This window comes from Aspergillus ibericus (genome assembly GCF_003184845.1).
Source record: "Aspergillus ibericus CBS 121593 unplaced genomic scaffold BO80scaffold_41, whole genome shotgun sequence".
Classification (NCBI taxonomy): domain Eukaryota; kingdom Fungi; phylum Ascomycota; class Eurotiomycetes; order Eurotiales; family Aspergillaceae; genus Aspergillus; species Aspergillus ibericus.
In genome coordinates, this window is record NW_020292139.1 from 1 (window position 1) to 22,494 (window position 22,494).

A 22,494-nucleotide genomic window follows, 5' to 3' on the forward strand; every position below is an offset into this window, starting at 1 on the left:
GGGGGGGGGAAGAAGGGGAAGGGAAGGGAAGGGAAAGGACCGAAGGGGAGGGAGGGAGAGCGAAGGCAACGAAAATCGAGATCGATGGGATGGAATGGGAACGGAGGGGGGAAAATGGGTGAAAGTCGCTTCTGAACTTACCTGACGGGAAGCCGTGTTACTGACACACGAATGATCGGGCGACACTGCTAGGACGACATGGGGTGTCTTGTGGAGAGGGCGAGAGGTCGAAGAGGGCCAGGATCTCGGTGGTGGGTTGTGGTGGGCAAAGCAGGGGGGGGGGGGTTGGTGTCGGGAGGCACTTTGGGGGAGGCACTTGGGAGCACTTGGGAACCGGACAGGACCAAGAAATCAGACAGTCGGATAAGATTCAGCGGACAGGCAAGACGCAAAGCAGAGAACAAAGAGCGTGAGCTGAGGTCGGGCGGGGAGGAAGAACAGAACGGAAGGGAACTGGAAGGTGTGCTCGATGGACCACCGAAAGGGGGCTTTTCTGGTTGGACTGGAGCAGAGGGAGGGAGGGAGGGATTCGATCAGTCAGCGAGAAGGCGAAATGAAGAGCAAACGGTAGGTTAAAAAAAAAATAAGAAAATAATAAAAAAAATAGGATGTGTGTTGACTGTTGTTGGGTGCTGGAGGAAGGGGGGGAGAGGAAAAGCAGGTAAGTCCCCAAAAACTGCAGCAATAATAATAATGGGTGCTACTAAGGAGGATAATTATGTTCGCATGAAGCACAAACAACTGCGGCAGCAGAAGGGAAGCGATGGGCGGCGAGGAGGAGGAGGAGGAGAGCGAGCGAGCGAGGCAGGCAGTTGAGGGAGGGGTTGGTTGGATGGGCTGAATGGATGGGAATCGGTTTGGCTTCGCTTTGGTTTGGGTCTGGTTTTGTTGGTTAAAGTCAGTCAGTTGGTTTGAGGGAAACTACTTGTCGACTCCCATCGGTGGCTCTCTCTTCCTCGCTTTTTTTACCTTTTGGCTTTTTTACTTTTCTGTTTCCCCGTCACTAATTCAGACTTCCCCTCGACGATGTTGGTTGCTTACTTCTGCCCGTTGCATTAATTACCCGGGCCTTTAGGTAGGAATTCGTCGTCGACCATTTGGCCACCGCCAGAGAGAAGCCGAAGGACAAGCGGGAATCAACCGCGTCTCAGCCAGGAGGGCCGGCCTGGCGAACCTGGCAGCCGTGGTCTTCGATACCTGAGGAACACCTCGAGAGCAGTCCAGAAGGACCAGACAAGATTTGCCTGCTTGGGTAGGTCAGGCAGGCACCAGGGACCACTAGTTGGGTTCACTTTAGTGGCCTGTTCCGCCGGACGGGCCTGGCATCTCTTCCGACACCGCCCCCGACCGCCCTCTAATCCGCCACAGCCTGCCGGACGGCCCTTGACCCCATTCCTGGTTTTTCTGTCTTATGCCCCGCAGAAAGCCTACTTTAAGATGTATGTACGGAGTATGTATGTACGGACACGGCAAAGTCAGCAGAGGGCAACGAAAAAGAAAATAAACGGACAGAACAATCTAGCGGAAATCGAGGATCGACTCTACCCATCTGTCACAGAAGATCCGGTTCTGCTCGTCCAGCCGGTCGGTAGATGTGTGCGACCTTCAGCTCCATCGCCATGACTATTATTATCATTACTATTAGTCCTGCTCCCACGGAGGAGATACGTACCCAGATATGATAGGGCCCTTGGGCCCGGCCTTGAAAATTCTCTTCTACGAGTAGGAACAGACGCTCGTTTCGAGGTGGAGATCTGACTGCTTGCTTCTTTGCTTTTTTGACTTGTCGAACTGCCACTACGACCCAGAAGGGTATGAACTAGAGTGACCGCCATGTCTCAAGGAAATAATAATAGCAAGTGGTCCCTTGGGTGTCTCACCTCAATATCCCACGTCCGAACCCTTGTGTGCCCTGGGCCGGTGTCCCCAGCGTGGGTGCGTGTGCAGAAGCATACCACCGGCAACGCCAGCACGACGGCCCCCCGACTCGGGGCCTAACCTCCACAATTGCCACGGCCTCTGCAGGTTTGGTGTCCTGTAACGCACGGGCATCCCTGCTTGGATCAATGAAGTAGTCAGGCAGGTACGGACGTACTTTCTGTCTCCCCTTTAAACTTCTTTGGACTTTTGGTCCATGACAAACAACGCTAGTCGACAGCCCTCCTTAGGCGGCAGATAAAGAGATTTGGCTCAACCAGGAATGTAGCCCACACACCTCCCTCGGATATATCGCAGAGACAGCACAAATACGCCAATTTTACGGTCCGTCCGCCAGGCGCGCGTGTTGATGGTCGACCTTCGCTATGCCCCATCCACGGCGTGTCATGATTGGAACACAGCTGATCGACTCCAAAACTAGTGGCGATCGGTTTTCCGTGGCTCCAGCAGGTTAGATGGGTGAGTCGGGAGTCGGCCCTGGTTAAGATTACCTATCACACGCCGACCATTCATGCCTGTTTCGAGTCAACGCCGGCGGGAGCCATGACAGGATGACGGACAAGCGACCCCCCTAGTCTAAACACACTGGACAGGGAGGTGCAGGAACAGGAAATGACCTGCCGCGTCCCCGGCCAGAGGAAGCGGTTCCTCAACTTCGTCTCCCGTTGATCGGGGGGATGATCAGGGAGGTAGATCAACACACAGTCTATCCGAACAACGATGGTACTGCCTAACCGGATTGTCGACCTTGCTTGAAGATCCCGTCCTTTGTGGGCTTTAACTACCGAGCTGCTGCCTATTTGGCTGCATGAATCAGCCCTCGCGTTCACCGGATAAGTTCAGTCTGGAAAATTCCCGGCTGGCCGGAGATCTCACGGATCCCCTAGTCCTCGATGGAGGTCCCAAGCCCAAGGTTCGTCGACCTACTAGTAGGCCTTGGAACTTAGTTAGACGTCCCATCCGTTCTGAGTCGGACTGTGGCTCCGTACCGGAGGTGATGAGCATCAACGGTGGGGGGGGGAAGAGTATGGGAGCTTACCTTTGGACGAGAGCAGAGCCCGCGAGATGAATGACGGATACAGGTAACGGAGGTAATCTTCATACGGGGGGAGGCCGTACCAGGCCGGGAGACAAGATCCCCGGGGCGTCGACGGCGCCAGTCCAGACCCAACGGTCGCGTGCGAAGACCCATCGGTTCCATGGATGGGCCAATCAGATCCGGCTCAACTCGGAGGGCCTTTTCTAGCCCCACGAGCTAGGCCCGTCTGGGACGCTCATGCGAGGTTCAAGGTTGTAAGAATCCGGATAGGTACCTGTAACAAGTATGGCGGCGATGTATCAGACCTTGATGTCGTGAGCTGGATGATGTGAGCTACAATCGAGTGCTTCCCAGGGTTTGTACCTGCCCAGTGGTGGTGGTCTCGGTCCGTGTTTGGACCAAAAGTCAAGAACCGACTTTTTAAGACTGCCGGGCAATGACTTCACGTAACCGACTGTTCGAGATCTTCAAGAACCGCCCCAAAGCAAGATTTCCCAGATACGCGGGTCAGTCATGGCCCGGTGACATCTACTACTTGTGTGGTGAAGACTTGAAAGAGTACTCCGTAGTACGTGGAATAGTCGTGGCCACCAATTGCTGCGACTGAGGGCGACCACTAACCCGCCTTAAGTCTCGCCTAACCGTTGGGTAAGGAGCTAATTTGCTTGGACAGCCGAACTAAAAGGTGCGGTATCTATCCATGCCAGCCACCACGGCTGACAGCTCTCCAAGTCCAGCGGCAGATTGCATGGGGTCGAAACTTAGATAAACCTTCGCTGGGTCGGCCAGGTCACTTTACGGAGTCCCCGGACTGTGGTCACGGCCGTTGCGCTTTGGGACTCGCGGGAGACAAAGGTTCACTAGCGCTGACGCAGTTCAATCAATCCAGTCAGTCAGCAAGATGCTTTCATTGCTTGTATTCGCGGGAAGTTATAGTCGATGCGGAGTACACTCCTTCATACTGGGGATGTTATTGCTGCATAAGATAGCCTCCAGGACTGGCGAGGATCGGTCCTCATCCGTGTAATTGCAGGTAGTAGCTCATCAAACATAGCCACTGTTGAGTCCTCGGGGTGTATGCAGTCATCCGTGAACATTGGCATGGCTGGACAGACCAGTTGGGATGCAAATGCAGGGTGGAAGTCTCAGGATACATTGAACTCCGGCAGCTGGAACGGGGATACCACGGGACCCTGTGCCTTGCCCAAAGGGGCAGATCTCGGTGCAGTGTTCCATGTACCGGACTATATATACACTTTGCAGGGACAGCTGGTTGCTCTAGTATCTCTCTGTCACGCACTCTTATCTGTACCATCCGCCTTCACTCGCGGAAGGGATAGGATACCGGAGACCGCCCAGTGTCATAGACACAGCAGAAGTTGCAGTTGATCTGATCGCTTGATCTGGGAGCTCGATCATGCGAACAAGTCCTGCTCAGCTGCAAGGCGACGAGGATGCGTCCAGTCTCGGGTCTCTGCATCAGAAACTGCGAGGCCAGACTGGGAGGAGCTGAGCCGGTCAAGTTGACTCCATCACATCGATTCGCCCCTTGAAGATCGCCATCGTACATCGATCTGGATAGAGGATACTAGTCGTAGTATGGAAGTACGGAGGAAGTAGACAGCCAAACGGATGGCGGGGTAAAAGCCACGGCAAGTCACGGGATGGCAGGGTTGGTCGCAAGCGTCCGCCGTACCGGACTGGGCTGCCCGAAAGAGTCACAATTTCGGAAAGTGGGCAGTATCTGATTGAGTCCTCAATCGCCCCTCCGGTCTTTCCACCACTTCTTCACGCCCCTCAGATCCGTGCCTCGGGGTCTACGACTCGCAATCATGGCGACCGATATGACGAACCCCATCCTGGACGCCCTGTCCGCGTCCGATGCCTCCATCCTCTCCAGCGATGCCTTCCCCTCCACCCCCTCACTCAATATCAAGGCGGCGCTCGACCGTCTAGCCTCACGACAGATGGTCGAGTATGAGACCATCGACAAGGAAGTTGCCGCTCTGACGCCCGAAGGTGAAGAAATTGCCACCAACGGCAGTCACGAAGCCAAGGTGTTCCAGGCGGTTCTGGCTGCCCTGGACGGATTGAAGATCGGCGAATTGCCTGGAATTGTCGGAAAGGAGAACGCGAAGATCGGCCAGGGCAATGCTTTCAAGAAGGGTTGGATCAAGAAGGACAAGGACCTTCTGCGGGCGACAACCGAGACCATCGTGGACGAGACCCGGGAGCTGTTGCTGACCGTCAAGAACACCCAGAGTCTGGCAGACCAGAAGGCTCTCACGGACCTGAAGCGGCGCAAGCTGGTCGCTCTGCAGAAGGTCATCTCCTTCAAGATCTCCAAGGGTCCCAAGTTCGCTCGCGAGTTCGTCAAGGAGGAGACCGACCTGACCGCGGAGATGCTCATGAACGGCTCCTGGAAGACGGCCCAGCTGAAGCCCTACAACTTCAAGGCCAAGGGTGCTCCCACGCCCTCTGGTGCTCTCCACCCCCTCAACAAGGTGCGCCAGGAATTCCGCAATATCTTCTTCGAAATGGGTTTCGAGGAGATGCCTACCAACCGTTTCGTGGAGACGGGCTTCTGGAACTTCGACGCCCTCTTCGTCCCTCAGCAACACCCCGCCCGTGACCTTCAAGATACCTTCTATATTGCCGACCCGGCCAAGGCCGACCCTCCCCGTGAGGACCCGCCAAACGACCCTCACCGTCTCAAGACCGTCCACGCCGCGTCGGGCGCTGGCAAGGAGAAGCCCCTCGACTACAAGCAGTACTGGGACGACGTCCGCCAGGTGCACGAGAATGGCAAGTACGGATCTATTGGTTACCGCTACCCCTGGGATGCCGACGAGGCGCTGCGGCTGGTTCTCCGCACACACACCACCTCGGTTTCGACATACGTTCTGCACAAGCTCGCGGCCAACCCTCGTCCGGCGAGATACTTCAGTATCGACCGAGTGTTCCGTAACGAGGCGGTCGACGCGACTCACTTGGCCGAGTTTCACCAGATCGAGGGTGTCATTGCCGACTTCGGCCTCACCCTGGGTGGCTTGATTGGCTTCATGGAGGTCTTCTTCGCCAAGATGGGCATCCACGGGCTGCGCTTCAAGCCGGCCTACAACCCGTACACCGAGCCCAGTATGGAGATCTTCGGCTACCACGCCGGCCTTGGTAAGTGGGTTGAGATCGGCAACAGCGGTATGTTCCGACCGGAGATGTTGGAGCCGATGGGTATTCCCAAGGGCATGCAAGTGTACGGATGGGGATTGAGTCTGGAGAGACCGACCATGATCAAGTAAGTGCTCGCATGGATTCGACCAGATCGCGACTAACGATGCATTACAGGTACGGCGTCAGCAACATCCGAGAACTGCTGGGCCACAAGGTCGATCTCAACTTCATCGAGACCAACCCGGCCGTCAGACTGGAGAAGGACTAGATACTAGACTACACGTTCCCGCTCAATCCAAACTCCACATAGACACCATCTAGCACCAGCATACAAAACAGTTAAAAAAGACTACGAGACAACAGGCCAGTTATGAGTAGAATGAAAAGCATTTCCACATATTCTTCACTTTCACTACCAACAGAGCTACTTGCTAAGCTATTTAAGAAATGAAAGAAATGTCCCACCCGTATCTGTGCCCCAGTGCACATCTCTGCAAAAGTGGCTCTTCAGTCGGCGGCAGCGTAATCTTCGGCGATGGATTGTATTTTTCTACATTCTACCTCCTCACTCATGGTGTTTAGACGATGCGTTGATCAGATAATTAGTTTGAGAACCAATCAATCCGATCTCGTCTGAGTGAGAAGATTTCATATGCCGGATCCTTCAATATAATAGAAATAAGAAATGTATACAGAGAAGGTAGAGTACTACGGTGAAACAGGAACGAATAAGTAGATATCGGGAATAGGAAAAGGAAAGCAGATAGATGAAGTAGGTAGATATTGATTGATGGAAGATAAAATAAAATTTTTGTTAAAGGAAAAATTTTGCATTTCACTTTTCTTTCTTTTCCCCCGAGGGGATTGGGGGGGAGAAAGAAAGATTAGATTTTGAGATATTGAATATCGTCCTCATCCTATACCATTATTCTTGTTAGTCTATTGTACTTAAGACCACCCACACATCGTCCAAGATAGCAGAAGTATAACGTACCATCATCAAACACCCACCCACATTCATCAGACATCCCATCCATCTACCCCGTAACCAACATTTACCGCTGGCTGGAGGCGGACCAGACGTTACGGACGTAGCCGTCACGCTGGGCAAGGCGGTTCAGGGAGTCATCGCTCTCACCACGGGCACGGATGAAACCGCACAGAGCGTAGGTCTGGTTCTCGCCGGTGTAGCGACCGTTCTCGTCAACCTTGGCGATGGAGATCTGGACCGAGGCGTGGTCGTTGGCCTTGATGATGCGGTTGGTGGCGCTGCACTTGCGGGGGACGTAGCTGATTATTATTAGCATTTTTGGATTGATCTCTTATAGTAGAGTGGAGAGATGGGTGGTTGATGCGCGATTGTCGGATGGGATATGCGATGCGATGTCGGGTCGGTCATTCTTTCATGTCCTGTCCTTCTCTTTCTCGAATATGCGATTTGATTCAATCCAATCCAATCCAACTCAACCAATTCCAACAACATGATCCCCCTGCAACATCCACCGATCTGTAATCCCCTCATTTTCCACGGATTCATCCCGACTAACCGACCATCGATCGCATATCCCATCCAAGACCACCCATCACGCACCCATCCTAACTGGCAGCTCAACAAAAGAAAAGGTATACATACAGATCGACGATCTCTCCCTTCTCGTTCTCCATTTTGGCGGGTTGGTTTTGGGGGGGGAGGGGTTGAGGTTGACGACGGTGAGAAGGACGGAGGTTTGCGCTGGCGGGTTAAACTGGCGGACGGTGCGTGAAATTCCGCCGTCGACTTTCTTGCCCTTCTGGCGAATGCGGGTTGTGGGTCATGTGATTGTTTGTCGAGGGCTTGATGACTAAGGGGGTGTTCGGGGTTGGGATTGGTCGGAGGGGTGGGTGGGGTGTGGCGATGGGAGTGATGGGATTGTGGCTGGTGAGAGGTGGTATGTATGGTATGTATGTATGGTACAGGGCTGGGTGTGCCTGGTAAGGCAATGAACTGGGTATGTACACTACCAGGTAAGTTGTGGTTTGGTTGGTGGTATACTGGTATGCTGTTGTTACAGATGGCTCTCGCTGAATATGTCCTTTTTCCATCGCACCTCGACATCCTGTACGCTTCCTTTGGTGAACTTCACAAGGACAACCCGCTCTGTCTCTCCTTGTCGACCCGTTGTCTTCAGCTCCGGTCCAGGTTGGTCTAATGCTAGCACGGTCCGTCCATCAGACGATACCTTGAGCATCTTCGGGCAAATACATTTCTCCGTCCAGGGTGGCTGGCCTGATTGAATGAACTGCATCAATTCTGCTCGTCGCTGCCCTAGCTCCTCAACTGACTCTGTCCCTGGGGGAGCCTTATTTAGAAACTCCGCCACCAGATGTAGAAGCAAGAACTGAGGCGGAAACAGCATGACTTCACCAATTCGCGCCATCCGGACCCATTCCGACGCAGGCAGGAACCTCGCCTCGGAGATCTCCACTCCGCCATCGCTCGTCGGGATTTGGATCTCCTCCGTCTGCCCTTCCGGCGGGATCTCATCGAGAATCGGCTTCTCAATCTCCAACGGCAAGGGTAAAAAGTAAAGGTACATCTGCGTCGTATACCGTTTGGGAACATTCGTAGGCGTGATCCATCGCGTAAAGGGGATCAATTGATCTGTGGGTATTAATCCATTAGCACCGATCACAACGGACAGAACGTGCCTATCCTACCTATATCCGGTACTGCAGCAGGATTCTGTTCCTTCAGCCAATCCGTAAACGTGATCTTGTGCTGATGGATCGCGCGTCGACCAGCTTCACGCTGCTCCTCCGAGACAGCGAGCATCTTTCCCGAGTCGCGGTCTTTGGCTAGGAGAATGCCGCTTTCTTCGAAAAGCTCTCTGATAGCGGCATGACGATACCAGGGGCCATCATTGTGTCGGGAGAGATCTTCGGGCGGAGGACATGACCCGTCCTGCTTGGAGAGATTACCTCCAGGAAAGACATGCGCCGATGCGAACGACGTGGATGTCTTGACACGGTGGAGGAGCAGGACCTCATTTCGGGGAGATATGAGAACTACACTGGGAATTGTTAGCTGCGAAACTTGGCACCTCATAGGATTGGTGAAACACGAGGATAGTCGGCCTATCATGCGACGAGACTATGCTAGCGACGACGAACCTTGAACTTGGCCGAGGAACGGCCAGCGGAGCCTTGGGTTTGGGAACCTTCCCAGACGACATATTCCGGGCTGCAGATGCTTGCTGATGCCTAAAAACAGAAGAGCTTGATCTAGACACAGGATGACCGAAGCGGCTGTGGCATAACCAGGGTTGCTGGAGTCTATATGATAGTCTAGAAACTGAGAGCCGAATACCTCGGGCCACTTCCCGCCGGTAAGGCAGAGAGTTACACATGAACCAGGAAATCCCGTGAGGGTTTGCAATCATGGTGCACCAGGTCAATGCAGACAGGCGCGTGAGCAGACTCTCTGAGACGGATAGCCTGATTGATGGATGGCAATAGATGTGCAACTTGAAAGTAATGACGGGCCAAAGGGACCAGATCCCCGGCCGCGGTTGCACGGCCTAGGCAAGGGTGCCGACCCCGCGTTCTGCGGTAGTCTGCCAGATGACTAAGTCTTATCGATGATCTACAGCTACGGAGAACAGATGTACATCTGACAGAAATATGTATATTGGTGACTGTCGTAAGTCTAGGTTGTAGGTATAATTATTGAAGAAAGGCATAATGCATTGATAACCATGAACCGAAGGTGTGCGTCACCACAAGTCGAACTCCTGTTCCCCATGCCCGAGCTTTTGTTTTTCGTAACAGCCACATATCATCATGTAACAAGACCTATGAACAGAAAGGCTCTTGAATAAAAATAAACAAACAAAAAGAACTCCATCCCTTAAGCTTTCACCGCTTAAGCGTAGAGCTTCTTGTCGTAGCTGTGCAGACCGTGGACGTTACCCTCGGCCATGGCGCTGGCACTTCTCATCTCGAAGCGGACAGAGCCGTTGTTCACACCGTCGTGCAGGGCCTGAAGGCTGGGGACACCAATGTCCTGCAGAGAGTGCTGGATACCCGCAACGAGATAGGGGACGAACTTGGTGATGGAGCCACGGTCAAGAACGGAGCCAGCAACACCCTGAGCAACCAGGACGCTGTCCTTCTCGGAGAAGTAACGAGCAGTACCAGCGTTGCTGGCCTTGCTGTCCTTGCTACCAGCACCAGCCTTGCGGTCCTCCATGGCGGCGATACTGCCCATGCCACGGTAGGCCTTGACAAGCTGACCCTCCTTGCTGACGAAGTACTCACCAGGAGACTCGGTGGTACCGGCAAGGAGACCACCCATCATGACAGTGGAGGCACCCGCGGCCAGACCCTTGACGATGTGGCCAACGTTCTGAATACCACCGTCAGCAATGCAAGGAACACCGAAGCGGGCGGCGAAAGAAGTCACGCTGCGGACAGCGGCGGCCTGGGGACGACCGACGGCCATGACCTCCTGGGTGATGCAAGCACTGCCGCTGCCCATGCCAATTCTCAGGCCATCGACACCGGCAGCAATCAAAGCTGCGGCTTGCTCACGAGTAACGACGTTACCACCGATAACATCGATCTCGGGGAAGTTCTCCTTGACCCAGCGGATCATCTGGATCTGGTACATGCTGTTACCCTGGCTGCTGTCCAGGATAACGATATCGAGACCAGCCTCGACGAGCAACTTCAGTCTGGCCTTGTCCTCCTCACGGGTACCAATAGCGGCAGCGCAGATGAGCTGCTTGGACTGGGGCAGCTTGGAGGCGAGGGGGTAGTGGAGGTTCTTCATCAAATCGCTGCGGGACAGCAGGGAGACAAGGTTGCCGTTCTCATCCACGATGGGGAGCTTGCCCTTCTTGGAGGAACGGAGGACCTCGTTGGCCTCAGCCAGGGTGGTACCAGCCGGAGCAGTAACGAGATCAGTGGACATGATGACCGTGACGGGGTCCTCGAGGTTGTTGTGGAACTGGATGTCACGAGAAGTGACGATACCGACAAGCTTGGAGCGAAGAGTTCCGTTCTCTATCATGATAGATGCAGTTAGAATCAATGACTTTGACTTGAACCAAGCAATAACGTATCATGATGGCATGAAGGGTCAGATAGGTTCTGTTTCTCTACATCGCAACTCTCGCTGCTCCAGTGGAACGAAAGTTATATAGAAAAAAGATGTTGATCATCACAATGAAGGGGGCACATGAAGTAGGAAATAATTTGGACTCACCAGTAACAGGGAAACCACCGAAACCCCACTTAGCCTTCAGTTCCTTGGCCTCGCTGACGGTGGCCTTGGGGGAAAGCACAACGGGGTCCGAGATGAAACCGTTCTCGTATCTCTTGACCTTGCGGACCATCTCAGCCTGCTCGGCAGGAGCGCAGTTGTGGTGGATGACACCCAGACCACCGAGGAGAGCCATGTGGATGGCCATGTTGTGCTCGGTAACGGTGTCCATGGGGGAAGAGAGAAGGGGGACCTTCAGGGAGACACGCTTGGTGACGGGGGTGTCCAGACTGACATCGGAGGCAGGGAAGCCTGTCATGGGCATAAGCAACCGAGCTCGATCAGAATCACCATAGGCTGCAAATGTTCGCCTTACCGATGTATCCAGGCAAGATGAGGAAGTCGTTGTAGGTCAACGCTCCGTGCTTGTCGGAGTCCAGCAGGGTGTCAATGTCAAGACCGTCCCCGGTAGTGTACTCCTGGGCCAGGACCTCCAGGGCCTTGGTGTGGTCCTGGATCTCGGCCTGCATGGCGCGGCCAAGAGAGTCACCGTTGGAGATAGGCATTGTGAAAAAAGACTCTACCGATTCTATCGTACCCCGGAGAAAGAATTCTAGAATCAAGAGTAGAAATAATCAACAGATCGACGATAGAAACGTTCTGTTGATGGAGAAAGTCTTCCTTTCCCAAAGGAAAGAAAGAAGGAAAAAGAAGAAAAACCGGAGGAGAAAAAAATTGCCTTTTGACTTCTGCGGCAGGCGCTAACCGCTAGCAATCTCTGCAGGAAACTTGCCGCAATGGGTATGGTTCGTCTCGCCGCCGTGCGCTGGGGGTTCTAATTGGCTGCTAAACGAACCCCAGCCAGGCGGTGAGAGGGAGGGGTGACATTTTGGCTTTAATAATCCTGACTGATCCAAGTGGAATCAGAAAAATTTCCCCTCGCGTGTTAATAATAGGAACGCTCCCGGGTTTGAGGTTACTTCGTGGAACAGTATCTCATTGCTGCTTGCGGTGATAACAGCCGGTCCTCCAGACTGGTGTGCGGTTTCTTTTCCCACGATGGCACCTTTGGTGGGATCTTCTTTTTTTTTAATCAGCACTAGCCAGTCTTCCCGATAAGTTATCTACAAAAGTACGATGTACCACCCAACGTACATCAGTAGGGTTGCCGGGGTAGTCCTTGGATCTAATTAGATCATTGCAATGTCTTAGAATTGGAGAGCGCATGAACTACTACAATATACAGAGTAGTATATACTAGCACTAGAAGAAGTCTGAACGCTAGCAATGATTCTTTGCTATTATTAGTCTACCTGGGTCATCTAAAGTGGTACTAAGTCCTCTGTCTAGTTCACTCCGTCATACTTCTGGTACTAACCGTCCCTGGTGGCGATCACGGCCGTGGACAACAAGCTCAAACGTTTACATAGTATGATCTGTTACAGCTCCATAACAGATATGATCCAGCTGTACTACACAAAAACAAAAGATTCATCGTTTCATGCATCTAATCTGAGGCGATGATGTGATGCTGCTAGGATTACCGTGAAGATCGAGGTGTTTGTATTGCTGAGATGTGGCACCGGCTAATTACGTAGTGCAACTCCATGACGCCAGGGTGACCGAACGCAAAGAAGTTTGTTTGGCATATATAGACAGCCAAAGCCATGGTTGGTTTACCTCTTGTCAATATCTTTTTAGGACATTCACAACACAATTACATGGAACAAAATGGCATCTGAAATTGGCAAGGAGGGGGTCTTCCAGGCACCCCAGGCAGCTCAAGCCCAAGCCAAGCCAGGGTAGTCTTTCCCTACATCTCTAAATGGCTGCCAGGAGCTCGGTAAAGCTAAGGTCAATATCAGGCTGGAGAAGAAAATGGCACCCGCGAGTGAAGCCACCAAACTGGAATCCAGTGGAACCTTCATTGAGTACATCGGTTCTGGGAAACTGAAGGACAAAAAGGCCCTCATCACCGGCGGCGAGTATGTATCCCTAAGAAACATGATAGAACAAGATCGGACAATAACCTTCTCGTAGTTCGGGAATCGGCCGATCGGTCGCGGTCCTAATGGCACGAGAAGGGGCCGACGTCACGATTGTATACCTGCCAGAAGAGGAACAAGATGCCCAAGATACCAAGAAAATGGTTGAATCTGAGGGCAGATCATGTCACCTCTTTGGTGGTAATCTGGCCAATCGTGAGACGTGTCGCAAGGCTGTTGAGGAGCACATGAACGCGTAGGTTGCTTGTCATCATCCATCTGTCCAGGATACCTTGCTGATGGCAGGCGCAGTTATAAGAAACTGAACATTCTAGTCAACAATGCCTCGAAGCAATACATGTGCAAAGATTTCTCGCAGATCGATCTCGACAATGTTACCGACACCTTCGAAAGCAACATTATCCAGATGTTCGCCGTCACAAAATTTGCCCTCCCGCATTTGTCCAAGGGAGATTCGTCAGTTCCTCCCTCGTTGAGCGAAATTACCTGGTTATGTCTAACTGGACTTCTAGCATTATAAACACTACTTCCACCGTGGCATTCCGAGGCACAAGCAGCATGGTCGACTATAGTGCGACTAAAGGTGCTATTGTTAGCTTTACCAGATCATTGTCCGCGCAGCTGAAGCCGAAGGGTATCCGCGTTAATGCAGTAGCGTAAGCTCAACAGGCCCTTTCACGAGCAGATGCAATGTTGACCATGATTCTTGACAGCCCTGGTCCCGTGTATACACCCATTCAGGTTGATACCCGAGAGCCCGAACAGATGGAAAACTTTGGGGCTGGATCTTCTATCGGTCGACCTGGCCAGCCAAGCGAAGTCGCTACCAGCTTCATCTTTCTGGCGAGCGCAGACGCTTCGCTCTTTTGTAAGTCTCCTCTTACCCTGTCTGCGGCAAAGGCTGCAGGTCTACCTCTTGTATCTGCTAACTCGGGATAGACGGTCAGATTCTACACTGCTATCCCCTAGGGGATTAAAATAAGTTTCATGGTGCGGAGGTGATCGTCGGCTTGCCGCCATGACGACTTTGCATTCCATCGTTACTGACTCGCTCCAGAACATATCTCTGGGGCTTGTTATGAGAAAATGTGTACATGTATCATAGCTTTGAATCTCAGTGTAATGCGTAAAGCGATCAATACAGAAGCCACGGCTTCGCCTGTATGAGCGCTTTATCCCAGCCTTCCTCATTCTTCCATATCGCAACGGTCTCTACCTCGTCTTTACCCAGCTTGAGGTCATTGTACAGATGCTACTCAGACGATTAGCCTGGTAATCTCCGGCCGATACATGCGTGTATGGCCAAGTGTCGTCCCGCTGGTCAAAACCTACTGGAAACAAGCCCTCTTTCGGTCGCGGTCCGCATACAGTCCCCTCGGGGTTTTCCCATCGGACCTGGCCGGATACCCGTTCGAACGGAATCCGGAGCACGTAGACAAGCGGCTCATCCTTGAAGAAGAACTTGAGGGTATTGGGTACTTGGAAAGCAGTGGAAAGGTGAACGAATCCCGATTGCTCATCGAGCTCGCTAACTGGCAGCCGTTCGGGGAGAGGTTCCCGGACCGGAGCTGTAGACGGGATGAGCTTGTAGACGTAGAGGGGTTCGGTGTCCGTCATTTTCCCTGATGTGATTTCTCGTCTGCGCTGATAAGTCGGGCAAGAGGAGCGCGTGGTGAATGAGTAGAGTTGTAGATTCTGTCTGCCGACGGAATGGCGATAACTGACGCTAGTGGGGGGAGGGTGGGACGGCCATCCTTCACCCCTCCATGAGTTCATCGTCATAAGCGGCGGCGATGTCTGTCCCTCGGGTTCCCGTGACCGCGGCGGTATCCGGTATCCCGCCCCTCATGGTTTACTTACTTTCACGATCTACCTTCCGATGCTACTAGGCATGAGGATTTGGAGATTATGTTGTAAATAGTTTGCACTCGCTGCAGCCTTATCTAGGAGATCAAATCCACTGGGGTCTTAGCTCCTTCATAGGGTCGAGCGCCTTGGTCAATTACCCGCAGCTGATCCTGATAAGATAGGTGACAATGTTTCTCTGAAAAAGCAATTTGCTGCCACTGTTTAATTGATGCGAGTAAGTGCAATAGAGTATTTACTGAGAGCAAGCTCGGATATGAAAAGTTCTTCATGGATATGGGTACACTAACTGAATGGGTGGGTGACGGGATATATATCTAGTAATAGTGTTTTCCCTTCTCGTAAAACAGCAAACAGCTATGAAATTTTTGGGAATCTCCTAGGTATCCATTGTGACAGCTTCTTTAGGTCTTCCCATGACAGCAACCGAAATCCACTATCGATCGATCGGACAGACCCGATCTCGCACGAGGGACGGAGAATTGATTCATTCCATCGTGGGAACTGCTACCAGCCACACAATCCTGTGGCTGAGGCACGGATCGACGTCACTGGTCGAGGCAATCGGCGGCACAGTCACCTGCCCGTGCACGCCATCCCCGATTGGGAGATTTGTTTTCGCTCTTGGCTGGGGGCTGGGGGTCGTTCCTCGTCCCTCGTTCCTGCCTCCGATTTACTTGGTCGCCGAACCCCCGCTTTAGCGCTGACCATCTTCCAAGTTCCCTCTTGTTTTCATTCCTGTTGCTGCAGTATTCTTCTTCACGAAGTATCAATCCATCTGCGCGCAACTCAGATTTTGGACCTTGCGACCGAGTGGGATCAGTGGAACCCCCTAATGTTTCTCCTGCTCGTCTGAGCTGTGCTTTCTGATCTTTCCCTTATCAGGCGCTTTCAGGCCCAAGCCCTTCCGTTTCTACATCAACCGATTCTTCCCGGCCCAATTCTTCCCGTTACCACAGGGTCATGCAGCCTCTCCCTTGGTTGAACATTCCATCCCAGTGATATCCACGCAACCTCTTCTGCGCTCGACTTTTGTCGGCTTGCTGCTTCGGTCCGGGAGGTAGGTATGCGGCCAATTGAAGCTGAGCCTCTTCCATTTCCATTGGTTATCGCATTCTTCTTTTCAGATCGGCAACCGTGATGTCAAGCCATTTCGCATCGCTCCGACGCACACAGACGGATTTTCCTGACCAGACATCGAGCCCACTCCGCCATGGATCAACGGCCTCCACAAACTCATCCATATACACCGTCTCGTCGAATTCACTTGCTCCCAGTCGCACGAGCACCGTCTCCTCAGTCGCGTCCATTGGGTCTGTGCTTGGCCATAGACGGGGAAAGAGCGAAGTAAACACCACGACCCTCAAGGAAATGTCGGGGGGCGCCTCCCAAGGGAAAAGTTGGGCCAATGCGGGCGCCACTTATGAGAATATCCGCCGCTCATTGCGACCACTGTCCCAAGCCCCCAACTCATCTCCCAACTCATCTCCTGTAACTACCAAACCACCCGCCTTTCGCCATAACCGAAGCCAGACAGTCGACAACCCTCAGTACTGGAAGGAGAATCGTCCACAGACCCCCGAACCCCGTCATGCGCATCACCAGGAAGTTGAGACACCCAAGGAAACAGCGTCATACAACGACCAGAGCTCTACGAAAGCCAGTTCGCCCCATAATTGGTCCCCGCATGCTGTCTCACCTCAAACCAAGCCACAAGTGAGAGCGCATCATGCTCATAGTTTGTCCAACCCGCCGCAGGTCACCCACACCCTGTCGGCCCCCGAGTTAGAGACATTCCAGAAATCTTCAACCGGCCACCTTCGAACATTATCAAAGTTTGCAAAGTCTGGAGAGACGGAAGAATTCGCTCTTGACAGTTATGGTGCATCCGTGGTGGGGTTGCAGGGGCGACGACGCTTGAAGCGAGCCGATACAGTGACTGGGAACAATGGTCCTATAGTAGGACGGAAGAAGCCAGCATCGGCGTGGGCGGCTGGGAATTGGATGGATAAACAACGGCAATTCCTACAGGCATACGAGTACCTCTGCCATATTGGAGAGGCCAAGGAATGGATCGAAGAGGTCATTCAGAAACAAATCCCGCCGATTGTTCAGTTGGAAGAAGCCCTGCGTGACGGAGTAACGCTCGCGGAGGTGGTTCAAGCAATGTACCCAAACCGAACCTTCCGGATTTTCAGACACCCGCGGCTGCAGTATCGCCATTCCGACAACATAGCACTGTTCTTTCGGTTCCTGGATGAAGTCGAGCTGCCGGAGCTATTCAGGTTCGAGCTCATCGATCTCTACGAGAAGAAAAACCTTCCCAAGGTCATCCACTGCGTCCACGCATTGTCATGGCTGATGTTCAAGAAAGGCCTCGTCGATTTTCGAATGGGAAATCTGGTGGGTCAATTGGAATTCGAACATCATGAACTTGAGCAAACACAGAAGGGTCTCGATAAGGCGGGCGTCAGCATGCCCAGTTTCACGGGAATGGCTGCCAACTTCGGAGCCGAACCAGAGCCTGAACCAGAGCCGGAGCCGGAATCCGAGGAAGATCGGATCGATCGCGAACTGCACGAAAACGAAGCGTCGATTGTGGAGTTCCAAGCTCAGATTAAGGGAGCGATGCTACGATTGAAGCTCGGCAACTTGATGAACGATTTGTGGGACTTCGAGCCTTTCCTAATTGAGCTGCAGTCGAGGATACGCGGCGATTGGGCCCGTCAGATCGTTCACTACCGACTGGACATGAAAATATTCGCCACAAATCTGCAAGCGATCTGTCGAGCCTTTCTGGTACGAAACCGCCAAAGAGGCGTTAGAGAAAATTACCAGGCCCAGGAGCTTGATGTACTGCGGCTGCAGACCCTTATCCGAGGAGCCAAGGCAAGGGCTCAGGTGAATCAGATTCAAACTTCTATGCGGAAAGAGGAATCGGGTATCAAAATGATCCAAGCAGCCCTAAGAGGAGCGCTTCAACGGAAGACCGTGTGTGAACTCTACGAGGATACGAGAGATGCGGAGGAAGAGGTTTTAATGCTGCAGGCTGCCATTCGGGGTGCTCTGCAGCGCAAGCAGTTCTCAAAGCAATACGAAGCAACACAGTCGGCCGAGGCTGGTGTGATAGAACTTCAAGCTTTTATCAGAGGTGCGCTACAGCGCAGCCAGCTCACGCATCAATATGAAGCAGTACATTCCACCGAACCGGATGTGGTAGAGCTTCAAGCTCTGATTCGAGGAGCACTCCAGCGCAGGCAATTTACGCAGCAATATGAAGCAGTACGGTCCACCGAGCCGGACGTGGTAGAGCTTCAAGCTCTGATTCGAGGAGCACTCCAGCGCAGGCAATTTACGCAGCAATATGAAGCAGTACGGTCCACCGAGCCGGACGTGGTAGAGCTTCAAGCTCTGATCCGAGGCGCTATCCAGCGCAGTGAGTTCATGAAGCAGTATGAAGCAACCCGGTCTACCGAATCAGGTGTGATAGAGCTTCAAGCTCTTATCAGAGGTGCCTTCGTCCGGCAGCAGATGAGCACACAGTACGCGGAGATCGACGAGGCTGGAGTAGGCACTGAACTTCTGCAAGCGCTCATCCGAGGGATGTTGGCCCGGAACGGAATTAAAGAAACGAAGTCCTCACTTACTCAGGAAGTTCCGTCAATCACCTTTGTTCAAGCAGGCGCTCGGGCTTTTGCTGTCAGGATCCTCCAACAGCGGCAAGCAGAGGCTCTTGCAAGAACAGAGAATGAGTGCGCTTCTCTTCAATCGATCGTGCGCGGTAATGCTGTTAGAGAACACCTCGAACATCTCCGACAAGGTTTGAACCAGCATGTACCCGCAGTTGTCGAGCTTCAGAGCATTTCCAGAGCGAACGCTACCCGGTCCTTCCTGGAATCTCAACGCGCATTCTTGAAGGGAGAGGAGGCATCAATACTGGGCCTGCAGTCTATGGCTCGGGGTCTCATTCTCAGAAAGAGATTGGATGCGGATGCGGATGCTTTAGAGCAGGAAGATCTGGTGATAACAAACCTCCAAGCTCTTATTCGCGCCGCAATCCTCCGAATTGACGTCGGTGGTATACTTGAGGAGTTAGATGATTGCGAGGATGAAGTTAGCCAGCTCCAAGCACAGATAAGAGCCATGCTTGTTCGGGTCGAACTCGGTCAAACCCTTGCATACCTGGCCGCTGCCGAAGATGAGGTTATGGATCTTCAGTCGCAGATCCGTGGATATCTCGTCAGATCAAGGTTCGAAGCAAAGCGCCGTCATTACAGAGAAAATATGGACAAGGTAATCAAAGCGCAGAGTTTTGTGCGAGGTCGGATCCAGGGCCAAGCATACAAGAGCCTTACAAGTGGAAAGAACCCACCTGTAGGAACTGTCAAGGGATTCGTGCATCTGCTGAACGATAGTGAGTTCGATTTTGACGAGGAAATTGAGTTCGAGCGGACGAGAAAACTGGTTGTTCAACAAGTTCGGCAAAACGAGTTGGCTGAACAGTATATCAGTCAGCTTGACATCAAAATTGCCCTCCTTGTCAAGAACAAAATCACCCTCGATGAAGTCGTGAAGCACCAAAAGCATTTTGGTGGTCACGTTGGAAGTCTTTTGCCAAACCGCGAGATCTCGTCCAAAGACCCATTCGATCTCAAGGCTTTGAACAAGACGTCGAGAAGGAAGCTGGAGCAATACCAAGTTTTCTTCTTCCTCCTCCAGACGCAGTCTCAATACCTGGCGCGGTTGTTCCGACGGCTGCGTGAGCTCAATACGGCGGAGAAGGAGTATGAGCGGATAAGACATCTGATGATGGGTCTCTTTGGATACTCTCAGAAGAGGCGTGAAGAATACTACCTCATCAAGCTACTCGCCCGCTCCGCTAGGGAGGAGATTGAAAGTTTTGATTCGCTCCATGAGTACTTACGGTGCAGCTCTTTCTGGAATAAGCTGTTCGCGTCCTATATCAAGTCCCCTCGGGATCGAAAGTTTATGCGCGACATTCTAGGCCCCATCGTGAAAGAAAATGTGGTCGAGAACCCAGACTTGGATTTGGAGAGCGACCCCATACAGATCTACCGCTCGGCTATCAACAACGAAGAGCTCCGGACTGGCAAGCGAAGCCGACGCCGGCTGGACATCCCGAGGAATGAGGCAATCCAAGACCCAGAAACCAGAGCGACGTTCATTCAACACCTCCAAGATCTTCGCGATATTGCCGACCAATTCTTTTCAGCCTTTGAGGAGCTCTTGTACAGAATGCCTTTTGGAATCCGGTATATCGCCAAACAGATGTACGAGAGCCTTCGCCATCGATTCCCTGGGGAAGATTCTGGGTTTATCCTCCAGACTGCGGGCCATTGGGTGTGGAGGAACTACTTCCATCCTGCCATGGTCGAACCAGAGAGGTATGGAGTGGTGGACCGGGGTTTGACCCAAGAGCAGAAGCGAAACCTATCAGAGATCTCAAAGGTGATCGCGCAGATAGCCTCCGGCCGGCTTTTTGGCACGGAGAACGTCTACCTCCAGCCACTAAACGACTACATCGGGGATTCCATCCAACGGCTTGGCCAGATCTGGGGGGACAGTGAGTGTTTCCCATTAAATGCAATTTCTGACAGTGCTGACTTTGTTGTAGTGGTCTCCGTTCAGGACGCAGAAACGTATTTTGACATCGACGAGTTCAATGACCTCTATGCCAAGACGAAGCCTACGTTGTACATTAAAATGTCCGACATCTTCTCCATTCATCAACTTATCGCCAGCGAAATCCATTACATCTGCCAGAATCCGGACGATATTCTGAAGGAAGTCATTCGCGACCTGGGTAATGTCAAATCTAACGAGAGCGAGCTGATGAGTGTCAACTCTTCTGAAATCAGTCTCACCCTGAACCCCAAGCTGGCTCAGGTTGATGGTGAGAAATCCCCCTTCCCTCAGTACTAGGCTGCGCCAGGGACTGACAATTGGATTAGACCCAGAAGCAGATGTGAAAGCACTGTTTATGGAGACCAAACGATGCATACTCTACATTATTCGGGTCCAAACGGGCGCCAATCTGCTGGAGATCATGGTCAAGCCGCCCACCGAGGAGGACGAAGCCAAATGGATGATGCTGGTGCGCGACGAGTTGAGCGCGAACAATCCCCGACAAAGTGCATACTCGGAAGCCAACACCATGGTTGACCTTGCCTCGATGAGCTACTCCGAACTAAAGCAGACGGCCCTGGAGAATATCTTACAACTTGAACAAACCGGCAAGATCCGCCGTGACAACTACTACCAGGATCTCCTGAATGCGATTGCCATCGACATTCGCACGAAGCATCGCCGACGGATTCAACGAGAACGGGAGTTGGACAGCGCTCGGATGACGCTTACCCGCCTAAACGACCAAGCCATCTGGCTGGATCAACAGCTCAAGACATATAACGACTACATCGAGCAGGCTATGGTGACGCTGCAGAACAAGAAGGGAAAGAAGCGGTTCCTCATGCCGTTTACCAAGCAGTGGGATCACCAGCGCGAGCTTCAGAAATCGGGCAAGGTGTTCAAGTTCGGATCTTATAAGTACTCGGCACGCAACCTAGCGGACAAGGGTGTTCTCGTCCACTGGAAGGGCTATACCGAGCGACAATGGGACCGGGTCGACCTGACCATCTCGAGTAATGAAGTCGGTGTCTTCACTATCGATGGCAGCAGTGGACCGATGATGATCCCCGGTGCCAACGCGCAGGTTCCGTTGGACGACCTGCTGCAAGCCCAGTTCAACAACATGCAGTTTCTGGATTTCTTCGATGGGCACCTACGGGTCAACGTCAATCTTTTCCTGCATCTGATCATGAGGAAATTCTATAATGAGTGATGGAACGGTATGCCAGTTGCTTCGATTCGATGCGATTCTATTCGTTGATTTTTTGTTTTGCTTGTATTTTGCGATGTGTATTTCTCTCGTGATATCCCTTTTTCTTTGTGTCATGTTGCCGATGAAAAGGCTCATCCCGGATGGGACCCCGAGATGGCATGGGGAAGATGAGCCAGTGATTCCCATATACTTGCTGTGTGTTTTTTGCGTCCCCCTGATGATTGAATGAATGAAATATATGTATGTACGTACCCCTTATAGGTGCCTTGCGAGGAATGATGATGATGCTCTGGTATATACCTTGTGGAATCTCTCGGAGAGGGGTTGTTGATTGTAGACGGATCAATCAGTGTAGATGTGTAGGTCCTTT

The 22,494-nt window shown here is 52.5% G+C and overlaps 8 protein-coding genes across 8 annotated transcripts; 4 read left to right on the top strand and 4 right to left on the bottom strand.

Annotated features, from left to right (window-relative positions):
• BO80DRAFT_180667 (uncharacterized protein) lies at positions 1-636 on the top strand. The gene has a single exon (XM_025714013.1). The coding sequence runs from the start codon at positions 199-201 to the stop codon at positions 574-576; it is 378 nt and encodes a 125-aa protein (XP_025572105.1). The 5' UTR covers positions 1-198; the 3' UTR covers positions 577-636.
• Positions 637-4,704: 4,068 nt separating this feature from the next.
• On the top strand, positions 4,705-6,702 carry BO80DRAFT_413698 (phenylalanine--tRNA ligase subunit alpha). The gene is made up of 2 exons (XM_025718071.1): positions 4,705-6,272; positions 6,323-6,702. The coding sequence occupies exons 1-2, from the start codon at positions 4,810-4,812 to the stop codon at positions 6,414-6,416; spliced, it is 1,557 nt and encodes a 518-aa protein (XP_025572106.1). The 5' UTR covers positions 4,705-4,809; the 3' UTR covers positions 6,417-6,702.
• A 501-nt stretch (positions 6,703-7,203) lies between these two features.
• On the bottom strand, positions 7,204-7,813 carry rps21 (40S ribosomal protein eS21; the record flags this gene model as incomplete). The annotated part of the gene is made up of 2 exons (XM_025722245.1): positions 7,204-7,438; positions 7,782-7,813. 2 exons carry the CDS (start codon positions 7,811-7,813, stop codon positions 7,204-7,206), a joined length of 267 nt encoding a protein of 88 aa, XP_025572107.1.
• A 318-nt stretch (positions 7,814-8,131) lies between these two features.
• BO80DRAFT_388702 (NUDIX hydrolase) lies at positions 8,132-9,684 on the bottom strand. Its single transcript, XM_025717091.1, has 3 exons — positions 9,299-9,684; positions 8,846-9,198; positions 8,132-8,789 (listed from the first exon to the last, which is right to left on the bottom strand). Exons 1-3 carry the CDS (start codon positions 9,565-9,567, stop codon positions 8,194-8,196), a joined length of 1,218 nt encoding a protein of 405 aa, XP_025572108.1. The 5' UTR covers positions 9,568-9,684; the 3' UTR covers positions 8,132-8,193.
• A 113-nt stretch (positions 9,685-9,797) lies between these two features.
• BO80DRAFT_388706 (putative IMP dehydrogenase) lies at positions 9,798-11,956 on the bottom strand (the record flags this gene model as incomplete). Its single annotated transcript, XM_025717092.1, has 3 exons — positions 9,798-11,191; positions 11,394-11,702; positions 11,767-11,956. The coding sequence occupies 3 exons, from the start codon at positions 11,954-11,956 to the stop codon at positions 10,050-10,052; spliced, it is 1,641 nt and encodes a 546-aa protein (XP_025572109.1). The 3' UTR covers positions 9,798-10,049.
• A 1,129-nt stretch (positions 11,957-13,085) lies between these two features.
• BO80DRAFT_467435 (oxidoreductase, short-chain dehydrogenase/reductase family) lies at positions 13,086-14,562 on the top strand. The gene is made up of 7 exons (XM_025722857.1): positions 13,086-13,192; positions 13,256-13,375; positions 13,431-13,631; positions 13,688-13,852; positions 13,909-14,052; positions 14,110-14,264; positions 14,336-14,562. The coding sequence occupies exons 1-7, from the start codon at positions 13,122-13,124 to the stop codon at positions 14,371-14,373; spliced, it is 894 nt and encodes a 297-aa protein (XP_025572110.1). The 5' UTR covers positions 13,086-13,121; the 3' UTR covers positions 14,374-14,562.
• On the bottom strand, positions 14,379-15,161 carry BO80DRAFT_388708 (DUF952 domain-containing protein). The gene is made up of 2 exons (XM_025717093.1): positions 14,729-15,161; positions 14,379-14,648 (listed from the first exon to the last, which is right to left on the bottom strand). The coding sequence occupies exons 1-2, from the start codon at positions 15,011-15,013 to the stop codon at positions 14,532-14,534; spliced, it is 402 nt and encodes a 133-aa protein (XP_025572111.1). The 5' UTR covers positions 15,014-15,161; the 3' UTR covers positions 14,379-14,531.
• Positions 15,162-15,987: 826 nt separating this feature from the next.
• On the top strand, positions 15,988-22,415 carry BO80DRAFT_504440 (putative Ras GTPase activating protein). The gene is made up of 3 exons (XM_025724426.1): positions 15,988-20,846; positions 20,898-21,176; positions 21,235-22,415. The coding sequence occupies exons 1-3, from the start codon at positions 16,403-16,405 to the stop codon at positions 22,122-22,124; spliced, it is 5,613 nt and encodes a 1,870-aa protein (XP_025572112.1). The 5' UTR covers positions 15,988-16,402; the 3' UTR covers positions 22,125-22,415.
• Positions 22,416-22,494: the final 79 nt, after the last annotated feature.

What these genes read in the sequence shown, in the direction of transcription:
- BO80DRAFT_180667 (XM_025714013.1), top strand. Translation starts at nt 199, where the DNA reads ATGGGGTGTCTTGTGGAGAGGGCGAGAGGTCGAAGAGGGCCAGGATCT.
- BO80DRAFT_413698 (XM_025718071.1), top strand. Translation starts at nt 4,810, where the DNA reads ATGGCGACCGATATGACGAACCCCATCCTGGACGCCCTGTCCGCGTCC. An exon ending in GAGAGACCGACCATGATCAA is followed by an intron (nt 6,273 to 6,322) that starts GTAAGTGCTCGC and finishes GATGCATTACAG; the next exon opens with GTACGGCGTCAGCAACATCC.
- BO80DRAFT_388702 (XM_025717091.1), bottom strand. Translation starts at nt 9,567, where the DNA reads ATGATTGCAAACCCTCACGGGATTTCCTGGTTCATGTGTAACTCTCTG. An exon ending in GTTCCTCGGCCAAGTTCAAG is followed by an intron (nt 9,199 to 9,298) that starts GTTCGTCGTCGC and finishes AACAATTCCCAG; the next exon opens with TGTAGTTCTCATATCTCCCC. An exon ending in TGCTGCAGTACCGGATATAG is followed by an intron (nt 8,790 to 8,845) that starts GTAGGATAGGCA and finishes TAATACCCACAG; the next exon opens with ATCAATTGATCCCCTTTACG.
- BO80DRAFT_467435 (XM_025722857.1), top strand. Translation starts at nt 13,122, where the DNA reads ATGGCATCTGAAATTGGCAAGGAGGGGGTCTTCCAGGCACCCCAGGCA. An exon ending in GCCCTCATCACCGGCGGCGA is followed by an intron (nt 13,376 to 13,430) that starts GTATGTATCCCT and finishes ACCTTCTCGTAG; the next exon opens with TTCGGGAATCGGCCGATCGG. An exon ending in CGCAGACGCTTCGCTCTTTT is followed by an intron (nt 14,265 to 14,335) that starts GTAAGTCTCCTC and finishes AACTCGGGATAG; the next exon opens with ACGGTCAGATTCTACACTGC.
- BO80DRAFT_388708 (XM_025717093.1), bottom strand. Translation starts at nt 15,013, where the DNA reads ATGACGGACACCGAACCCCTCTACGTCTACAAGCTCATCCCGTCTACA. An exon ending in CGAAAGAGGGCTTGTTTCCA is followed by an intron (nt 14,649 to 14,728) that starts GTAGGTTTTGAC and finishes TCGTCTGAGTAG; the next exon opens with CATCTGTACAATGACCTCAA.
- BO80DRAFT_504440 (XM_025724426.1), top strand. Translation starts at nt 16,403, where the DNA reads ATGTCAAGCCATTTCGCATCGCTCCGACGCACACAGACGGATTTTCCT. An exon ending in TGGCCAGATCTGGGGGGACA is followed by an intron (nt 20,847 to 20,897) that starts GTGAGTGTTTCC and finishes ACTTTGTTGTAG; the next exon opens with TGGTCTCCGTTCAGGACGCA. An exon ending in CAAGCTGGCTCAGGTTGATG is followed by an intron (nt 21,177 to 21,234) that starts GTGAGAAATCCC and finishes CAATTGGATTAG; the next exon opens with ACCCAGAAGCAGATGTGAAA.